This window comes from Malus sylvestris, chromosome 4 (genome assembly GCF_916048215.2).
Source record: "Malus sylvestris chromosome 4, drMalSylv7.2, whole genome shotgun sequence".
Lineage (NCBI taxonomy): Eukaryota > Viridiplantae > Streptophyta > Magnoliopsida > Rosales > Rosaceae > Malus > Malus sylvestris.
The window spans coordinates 10,947,033-10,957,089 of record NC_062263.1 but is presented as its reverse complement, the minus strand read 5'-3'; the positions used below and the strand labels follow the sequence as shown (position 1 = coordinate 10,957,089).

At 39.1% G+C, this 10,057-nt stretch overlaps 2 protein-coding genes across 5 annotated transcripts; both read right to left on the bottom strand.

Annotated features, from left to right (window-relative positions):
- Positions 1 to 437: 437 nt before the first annotated feature.
- Positions 438 to 4,394, bottom strand: LOC126617743 (uncharacterized). Its single transcript, XM_050285795.1, has one exon. The coding sequence runs from the start codon at positions 3,468 to 3,470 to the stop codon at positions 2,343 to 2,345; it is 1,128 nt and encodes a 375-aa protein (XP_050141752.1). The 5' UTR covers positions 3,471 to 4,394; the 3' UTR covers positions 438 to 2,342.
- Positions 4,395 to 6,590: 2,196 nt separating this feature from the next.
- Positions 6,591 to 8,830, bottom strand: LOC126617744 (uncharacterized). Of its 4 annotated transcripts, none has more exons than XM_050285796.1 (3): positions 8,736 to 8,830; positions 8,382 to 8,447; positions 6,591 to 7,846 (listed from the first exon to the last, which is right to left on the bottom strand). In XM_050285796.1, the coding sequence occupies exon 3, from the start codon at positions 7,716 to 7,718 to the stop codon at positions 6,807 to 6,809; it is 912 nt and encodes a 303-aa protein (XP_050141753.1). In that variant the 5' UTR covers positions 7,719 to 7,846; positions 8,382 to 8,447; positions 8,736 to 8,830; the 3' UTR covers positions 6,591 to 6,806. The 4 variants fall into 4 exon arrangements, with proteins under 4 accessions (XP_050141753.1, XP_050141755.1, XP_050141756.1 ...); XM_050285798.1 differs by having other exon boundaries at positions 8,382 to 8,442; positions 8,736 to 8,790; XM_050285799.1 differs by lacking the exon at positions 8,382 to 8,447 and having other exon boundaries at positions 8,736 to 8,828.
- Between the last annotated feature and the right edge of the window lie 1,227 nt (positions 8,831 to 10,057).

Genomic DNA, 10,057 nt, shown 5'->3' with positions numbered 1-10,057 from the left:
AAATCTTAGATGGCACGACACGACGATTAACCTCGACTAATGCGTGTGCCTCAAAGGTCATTTTTGAAAAATCCTTTATTAAAACTTTAAAAACTCTTAAAATCAGGGACCGGCTGTCACAATAACTGAACCCCACGTGTTATTAAAGGGGCTACGTGAAAATTAAAAATTCAAAAAAATAATTATTTAAAGAAAAGTTTTAAAAAATAAAAAATAAATAAAAAAATGCAAAACCCAGATTGTCTTCCCCAAATCCCCATATTCCCATCCTCCCACCCACACCTAGATCTTCCCATCGACCCGTCCCTTCCCTCCTTCTCCCTCCCTTCTTTTCCCTGCACCCATCCTGATACGATCCAATTCCCTTAATCAACCTGCAAGTAGCACAATAAAGCTATGGAAGAAGAGGGAAGGAGAGATGAAGGAGCAGAGCTCCAAATATTTTTGTATTTAATTTCTTTGTTGTAAATTCTGATCTCCTCACAATACTGAGAGCTAGTGCTCTTATACAAGTTACAACTTATCATGCCAGCTGGACAATTATAACAAACTACATTAAAACAGGAATAAGCCTAATAATCCAAAGAATTAAACCCTTAATAGTGATTAAGCTAATCACTACTTACAGATCATATCATTATCCCCCCCTTAAAGAACAACCTTGTCCTCAAGGTTAAAGAAAGAACAACTTGTTTTATTTCTGCAATGGTCCAATGGGGTAGTGACTGTTGCTGCACTTCGAATTTGACAAAATCGTGTGTCTCCAGAGTCCAACAAAATTGACAAGCAAGTCAATCGCAGAACCATCACTTTCATGATTTGAACTGGCTGATTAGAATTTGTACCATAAAAGGCACACTCAGCTAACTCCTTCAGCTTTAATTCAGTCTCTGTGTCAGTTATGGACTCCAAACCCTCATCAGCAGTATGCACTACAGCCCATATAAGCAGTTGATACCGATTGCACACAGAAGTCAAAGATCCTTGAACAAAGACAGGTGCAAAATTAGCATTTCCCAGTGCAGCAGTCTGGGTGGCACATGTCTCGTCAGCAAAGATTACAAGCTTCCTAGAAGACACCGTGCTCGAGCCTTCCATATGAAAGTTCTTAGTATTATAGCGGTGTTTGCCATATATCTTTTCGGAGTCCACCAAATATAAAGCACACCTGCAACAATAATTAACATCCACAACTTCCCATTTGCCCAACAGCCTTTCACGCTTTTCTTTTCCGTAACCAATTATTCCACCATAGTAAAGCAATAAAGTAATAATTCTTTTGTTAGTGAAATATGCCAACACTAAAGCAATGGACTCAATGGCAGCCCTCGATTTTATAGGTTCTTTTGAGCCTCCCACCAAATTGACCACATAGTGCATCCCAACAATTCCAAGGATAAGAATTAACAAGCAGCAGAATGCATATATAAGCTTCACACTAAACCATTGTTGGCTGAAGGCATCAAATAAGGATTCAACAAGGGAAATACTTCTGACAATATTGAATGCATATTGTCGAACAACTTCAGAAACATCCGCAACCTTACCAAGGGTTAGAGTTGGGTATTCTATCACTAATTCGAGAAACTGATAAGCTACAGTAACTAGCTTGTTAAGCTGCCTGTATACATCGGTTATTTCCTCTGGGACAGTTGGAATCTGTTCAAGTGGGATCTCAACTCCAAGGTCAACTCCCGCAACCTTTAGTCCATCCAATGCCTCTATAATTTCTTCCAAATTCTGAAGGAATTCCAAGTACTTCTTGAAATGCATTCCATCCAACAAGAGAATTAAGATTGAAGCAGTTGTTGTTCCATCCTTCTTCAAAGGGAGATTGACCTCAATCTTTAAATTCAAAAAACTTGTTAGATGGTTGGTAATCATGGAAAAGATTTTCTTGAAGTAAGGGATCTGTGCATTCATGGAGGTGATTATGCCATTGATTCTATCATGGATAGCCTGATCCATCATAAAAAGTGCAACCCATGAATAAAAAGAATACACGCCATTCTTAGTTGAAGTTCAACAGGACTAAGAAATTCCATTGGTGCTTTTGCAAAAGAAGTAATTCCTATAGCTTTCATCTCAGAGACAAACGGAAAAAGCAAGTCATTCAAAACCCCATGAATTAAGTAGACCACATTTATAAGCGAGTAAACCAGATAATGTGAAATACTCGAGCAAATGGTTTTAGGAAGGGAATCAAGGGGTTCTAGTTGCTGCAATTCTTCCCAATCTTTTCGAAACTTCAGACACAAGTGAGCAAGCATCTGGTCCTGCAGGTGTTGAGGCTGCTGGAAATATTTGACATCGAAGTCACTTGGCACACCATTTACCGTGGCTCATAATTTTGCAATAACGACATCAGAATCCTTTTCATCTGAGACAACAACTTCATGCAAAATTGGAAACTTCTTGCAATGTCCACACCAAGGAGCATAGAATTCCAGCAACACATATTTTCCGGACATGACGTACTCTTGGATGTTGTCAGTGACTAAGACCTTCAGATCAGTTAAATTAAGAAACAACATAGTCTTCTTATTTGGATTGGTAAAGAATTCAACCCCATCATCATCCAGCATTGAATCTACCACATGAAGCACCTTATCCAATTTCCCCGCATTGCCGGCATCAATAAAGGAGTTGCGATCACCCGAAATATTAAAAACACTTTCACATGTAGCAGTAGATTTCTCATATTTCATCACTTGTAGTAAACAAGTAAAATGCATTGGATGATTAATGAAGTGTAGCTGTGTTTTCAAAAACTGAGGGTACTTGTCACCATGGTTCTCGTGGTTCTTGGAACAGAGCATCACCCCTAGAATTTTAGCTAATCCCCCTCCCGGATCCCATCCATTCCAAAATTCACCTATATTTATGCAGAATTGAGAGCATATAACTATGTTATGAAAAAGAGGGGTCATTCGATCGAAGAGGTTTCCTGCAGCGTCCTCGCTTTGTCTCTTAGCTATTTCATCAAGCACTTTCTCTGCATTAAAAACCATCACAAACTTGCCAACCTCATACAGGCCGACCCACCTATGAATCTTATTCAAATAAACATCATTCATGCCCACCTTTCCATCAGTATAACATGCAAGTAGACTATTCAAAATCCAATGCCATTTGACCTTCCCGTGTGACAAATTGTAAATCAAAGATCGCAATACCTCATGGCGACGTTTCGTGATGTTTGTATGAGAGAGACCTACAGATTTAGTAGCTCCTACATTCTTGAAAAGGAAACCCAGAACATGTGCCACTATTGTAGCTTCCGTGGTGCTCAAAACGGGTTTGTGACTGTGAGCGTGGGCTGATTCAGTGCTAAAGATTGCTGTAATCAGAAATAGCAGCGGCGTTGTGGTCACCATCACAACGGGCCTGGTTTTCTCAACATTCCACCATGGAACTGTGGCTGATACAAAATCATTTAAGTGTGACGGCTGGACGAGCGAATTTGCCATTGCTTGCAACAACGGAGATAATAAGAGTAACGAAGGAATGGAATGGACTTGGATTTTCGAGGGATTCGCTGTGGGCTGCCTTCTCTATCTTGTATCCCAAGTCGTGGAAGTTTCTGGTGACCGAGATCAGGAATTTCAGCATCATCGAAAGACATCGGGGCTGGACCAGAACCTTCCCCAACACCTAGAGCCAAGTCATGGCGTAAGAGAGCAAGGTGACGGCGGATTGGTGCGACGGCAGACTCCACAGCCTTGCAGAAAGCGAAGTTAGAATCCCGAATTGCACGGAGGTCAGCACGCCTCGAAGCTACAAGGGAGTCGAGTGCAGCTGAGATGCGTGCATCCATGGTAGGAAGACGGGTCGGGTGGGCGTGCACATGAGGGAAACCAGGAGTCGAGAAGGATGATACCATTGATACGATCCAATTCTCAATTCCCTTAATCAACCTGCAAGTAGCACAAGAAAGCTATGGAAGTAGAGGGAAGGAGAGATGAAGGAGCAGAGCTCCAAATATTTTTGTATTTAATTTCTTTGTTGTAAATTCTGATCTCCTCACAATACTGAGAGCTAGTGCTCTTATACAAGTTACAACTTATCATGCCAGCTGGACAATTATAACAAACTACATTAAAACAGGAATAAGCCTAATAATCCCAAGAATTAAACCCTTAATAGTGATTAAGCTAATCACTACTTACAGATCATATCACATCATCCCTGCAAACCCACCCATTCCACTCCTTCTCACTCCCTTCTCTCCTCTGCACTCACCCTCCCCGCACACCCACCCATCTACCCACTCCTCTTCCACCCATCTACCCACTTCCAATCACATTCCAATCAAACAAATAAGAAAGAAAGTATCTATTCCAAACTCATCGCAAGTAAAATCGAAAGACTTAATAAATGATTTTATGAATTAACCTGACGCAATCATAACCAATTAGTTGAAGTAATTACCTGGATTGACATGGCTTTTTCGTTTGTTTTAAGCTGACTTCCTGTTCAAATCAAACAATTAGCCCAAATCAATATTCGTATTAGACCAACAACCAGATCTAACCATAATTCCTTCTAATTTCTCATAGTGGACATTTTTCAATGAAATTTTACACAATAATCCCTAAAGGAAGCTTGCACGCAATTAAACCTAATTCACGATTGGGTTCGCGGGGAGCTCTAGGTTACTGATGGTGAGATCAGCGACCGTCCGAAACGGCGCCGGATAGAGTTTCGAAAAGGAGGTGGAGAAGAGGAAGAAGAAGACGAGGCGAGAGAAGAGGAAGCCGAGGAAGAGGCTGATAAGGCCGTGGAGTAGTAGCCAGAACATCGTCGCCGGCGACTTGCCGTTTGATGTGGAGTCCAACGGCGCGCGATCCCCTGAAGGTGTTGCTCCGTCGGGTGAGGCAGCTCTGGTGCAAAACCGAGAGCTTCATAATCTCTCTCTCTGTGTCTCTCTCAAATCCTAGAGAGGGAAAGCCGAGCTAAGAATTGGAGAGGTGGGCTTGTTTGTTGTGTGGTCTCTCGAGCTAAGAATGGGAGGGAATGGGTGGGTTTGCAGGGAGGATGGGTGCAGGGAAGATAAGGGAGGGAGAATAAAACCATCTCCAAACCTGGGCTAAAAGCCAAATTACCCCCCCCCAAACACTCTCCAACCCATGTTAAAATTTTAGGCTAAATGCCAAATGTTATTTCTGGGCCAAATACCCCCCAGCTTTCCCCCCGGGCTAAATGCCAAATGTTTATCGGAATTTAAATTTTTTTAGATTAAAATGTTCATAAAATTAATTTACAATAATCTACATATTTTTTTTTTTAAAAATTGATTTAAGAAAAAAATTAGCCTAAGTTCATTCTTTAATAATTCCGGGCTAAAATTTTAGGGCATAAGGGTTGGAGCAAAAAAGATGTTTCTGGGCTAAAAGCCAAATTTTCCGGGTTAAAAAATTTGGCTTTTAGCCCAAGGGTTGGAGATGGTCTAAGGGAGGGATCGGGAGCCCAGATTTTATTTTATTTATTTTTATTTTTTACTTTTTTACTTTTTTAATATTTATGTGGGCCTTATATTGACACGTGACGCCCAATCATTGTCTACATGCATGCCACATCATCAGTTAACGGCAGAGTTAATAGTTTGACTAACGGATATATGAGACTGTCCCAAAAATTTATGTACCAAATGTTAAAAACCATAAAACTTGATAGTAGTAAACTAAGATTTACCCAAAGAAAAACTACGAAAAATATTCAAACTATGAGGACAAAAGGAAAAGTACAAAGATAGAAATTTAAACTTCTAAGTTTATTAAGTTTAGAAGGAAGAGCACACTATTCTAAGTGAGTTTTGCTAAGAGTAAAAGTGAACAAACAATTTGAAAGTGGATTGTAAGAGAAGTTACCCCTGCACATGAAGTCCTAACTGTGGTTTTCACTGTTGTAATTTACGGCTCAAAACTATGATGATGTATAAAGGTTTGTGTTACCTATTTCGTTTTGGTACCCTATTTGAGTTTGAATTTGACTTCTTGGTTGGATCCCTTCTTTGGTAGAGGGATTTTGTTAATTACCTATTTTATTGGGATTTTGATTTACTTCCAATTAGGATTAAGATTCTCATTGTAATGTAAGTCCTATGCACCATTAGTAGAACCTTAGGATTGGTTTATTTTGTGTGCCGTCACCATTGACCATTGATTTAGAGAGTTTTCTCTAATTGGATTTTTGGTGGAGATCACCATTTAAAGTCTTGAGACTCTGGCAATATCAAGGCCCTTTTGTTTAGTATTTTGGTAAGAATCAATTTGTGAGTTTGTGAATTAAAGAGCAATACAGGAGACTCTTCTCAATTTGTTTTGGGTTCTCTACTCGTTTGATTTAGGGTTTGTAATTTATGGAATTTGGGTGGTGATTCGTTTGTCTAGTGAAATTTCTCACCATCTTTCACCCGTGAACACATACCTTACGCCGAACCACGTTAATCTCTTGTATTCTTAATTTGAGATTGTTTGTTTCTTCGTTTTCACCTACAACATTGATATTTGGTCCTTTTGTTGAAATTCCCACATCCCCAACCATAGCTTGTATAAAATTAAATAAAAAAATAAAAAATCAACCAGCAATTTTAACCGAGTAAAAATGATAGGATTTCGAAGAATAAAAAACAAAATCAACAATTTAAGAAAAAAAATATCACAGTGCGTTCCCATTTACTAGCACAACGTAGAGTCAAAAGTACCTTGAAAGGTTGGTTAGCAAGGACTCATGAGTATACTAGTTTCTTCTTGAGAAGGAATATAATCCGTAGCAGAACTCTCGTACGCGAAATGCAATTTCTTTCAGTATTTTCCCCTCCACGAATGCCACTTTAATTTCAACTGATACCACAAAGGAGGAATGCCATGAATCCCTCTTGCCAACTTGGGATCAAACACATCAAAATTCACTTGTCTCAGTGAGTCCAAAAGAACCTGGGCAGGCACCGCCGGCAGCAGCACCGGGCGAGCCTCTACAGGTACTGTACCAGCTAAGTCACGAGCCTTCTGCAAATGGACATTAGCTACTGATGCCATCTCAAAAACAGCTTCACATAAGCCCTCGCGAGAGTCCAAATGAATCTCCGATTGACCTCCATGCTTAACCAACAATCCATGCTTGGCTGCCACTTTGATTGGTATGTAAGAAAAATGTCTGTTGCGGCTACCATGGTATGGCAGTGACTTAATCAGCAAAAGAAGCCCATTTGCTTTACCAATATGCGATGCTGCATGATCAGCTGCAGTGGAGTTGACACCACCAGCTTGAAGTGTCACGTAAAGAATAGTCGATACTGTATCTTCAGCATATTTCTCCAAGTCTTCAATTTTCTCTGGGGTGTCACCAACCTCCTTTCTTGCATCATTGATCCGAGCTTCTACAGACCGTTTTAGCCATCCCTTGCTAATTTTGTACTCGTGTACCACTGACAACAGGGCTTGAGCTGTTGGGTGCTCAATTAACTTGTTAGCATAGATCTTATCTATGGCTTCTTGCCACCAGACAAGGCGCATAAGACCAACCCTGGGATCAGAAGCAACATCCATAGCACGAGCTGTTTCAACATTTAAGGCACGGACTGCAAATGCAACCTTCCGCATGTGAGGCGGGAGTTCGAGGAGGCAAAGATAGTTATGATAATCATAACTACGGACTTGCTGCACACAGTATGAGAAAGCTGCTCTTAAGCTACTAGATGCTGAAGCACCATTCATCAAATCTCAACCGTGGTTCCTTTAACAAACAGATGACTACTCTATTTCCAAAAGTAACACAATATCCTCAAATTGCATTTAAAACTTGATTCAGATGAGTTAGGATCTAAAGCTTGAGGACCGACCGCCTGAAAAGAAGAAGGATAGCTATGATGTAAATCAGAATTGTTTTGCGCATCAGTTTAATAAGATATTTTCTTAAAAGAGCTAACCATCTTTACTACTTGCGAAAAATGCAAGTATATCATATCCTTATCAGCAAATTTAAATCCACACAAAGAATTTTATGTCTCAGCAAGACATTCCATACTAGCAACCCCATCTCCACTTATAACTACATATAACATGAACACAGAACCAGGATTTAAAACTTCATAGGGCTAACTTTTAAGCCAACATACTTCCCCAATTATACAAGAACAAAATTCGACAGTATGAGTAAATTTCAATGACCAGCAAAAGAACATACAACTAGTCAACACAATGAGCTATACCCCTCAAAACGCATACAAACTTATAGACAAAAACAAGAAAACAAATAAACATGAACTGAGTACACACGGAGAAGACTGTTGAGTTGCTCTTTTCTTGGCTTGGGATTTTGATTTCGATTACTACTAGTAATTGACCATCACAATACTTTTGAATAGAGAGCTTACTGACCTGAAAACCCCAAATCTGCAAGCTTAGTCTGATAATCAATTACAATTCGGGAAAAAGCTTACTGAGCTGCCGATAGAATTCAAACATGATACATCAATTAGATAACAATCCCATCAGTTATCATGGAATTAAAAATCAGATTCTTTACAAATTACAAATAAAGCACACCTATCGATTCAAAAAAAACCCAACTCCTAAATCCCTAAATTAGAATTTGCAAACAATCATATAAATTGAATTATGATACGAACAAGAGTAAAAGAAAAGGAAAGAAGAAGAAAAAATTAGAGTCTTGCAGATGGAGATGGAAAATTCCAGCCGTCCAAGGAAGCTCAAAGATGGAGAGGGACTGACCGACTGAGGGAGAAGTGGAGGCAGGAGCACAGGAAGCAGGAGAGGAGACGCTGGAGTCGAAAACGCACTGGAGCCTCAAGTTTTTATTTGGGTAAATTACTGTTTGCCCCCTAAGCATTGCAACCTCATACAACATGTTTAAAACATTTCAATCTTATACATTTACTTATTATTTATTTCATACATATGTTAGTCAATCCGTTTGTTTGACCGTTAAATATTGATTTGGCAAACTTAAGAGCCACATTTATGCTGATAATTAGGGGTGGGCACTTGAAAACCGAAACGGAAACACGAACGAAATCGGACCGCACCGAACAATTTGATTTTGCGGTTTTGAAACCAAACTGCATTGTAGGAAACAGTTTGGTTTTGGTTTTGGCTTTTGAAAACCGCACCGAAACCGAAACCGCACCTCAAGTTATATGTCATGTTTTAATTAGTTGTTTGTTAGAGTCCATACATTTAGAATGTACATGTCATAATAATGATTATTTTTTTCCAGGTTATATCCCTCATCAAGCTTGGCATCTCAATGTTTCTTTACAAGAAAAGATGAAAGCTTTGTCACAGTTATATCCCTTAGAACCCCAATTTTCAAGTTTAGAATGACAGCCTATATAATATACTAATCAGAAATGCAAATGAAAACTCAAAAGGAACAATGAGCATCAAATAAAAGTAGTCACAAAAGGAGAAATACAAAGACCGAATCTCTAATCAAGTAATAAACTGCACCACTTCATTTGGGTACTTTTTCCTGCTCACAGAGTTTATCACATGTGCAACAGTTTATCATGTGCAATTAGCTAGCTAGAGTAAAGAAAAGAATTCTCATGTGGGTGTCTGTGTAGATAAGTATAAATTTTAAATTGTAGATTTTTTTTTCTAAAAAACAAAACCAAAACCATTTGAAACCACATCAAACCAAACCAAACAGTTTGGTTTCATTTCGGTTTTGACTTCAAAACCGCGCCGAACCGTATCGTAAAAAGTTGTGTTTTAGTTTCGGTTTCACTCAAAACCACACCAAACCAAACCGTGTCCACCTTACTGATAATTATTAAAGAAAAAATCATAAAAAAACAAAAAATAAAAATTCAAACAAATAACAAAAATAAAAAAAGTGGGCCCACCCCTTCAATCCTTAACCCAACACCTCCTTCCCCAATCCGTCGGACCTCACTCATTGCCTCATCTTCTTCTGTCTTCTCATAATCCACATTTAATTACAGAGTTTCATTCCCATTCTAAATACCCTAATTCCCCAACTCAAATCAAGGTTTTTGCTTATAAGATTTTTCAAATTCCTCGTTGATGCA

What these genes read in the sequence shown, in the direction of transcription:
- LOC126617743 (XM_050285795.1), bottom strand. Translation starts at nt 3,470, where the DNA reads ATGGCAAATTCGCTCGTCCAGCCGTCACACTTAAATGATTTTGTATCA.
- LOC126617744 (XM_050285796.1), bottom strand. Translation starts at nt 7,718, where the DNA reads ATGAATGGTGCTTCAGCATCTAGTAGCTTAAGAGCAGCTTTCTCATAC.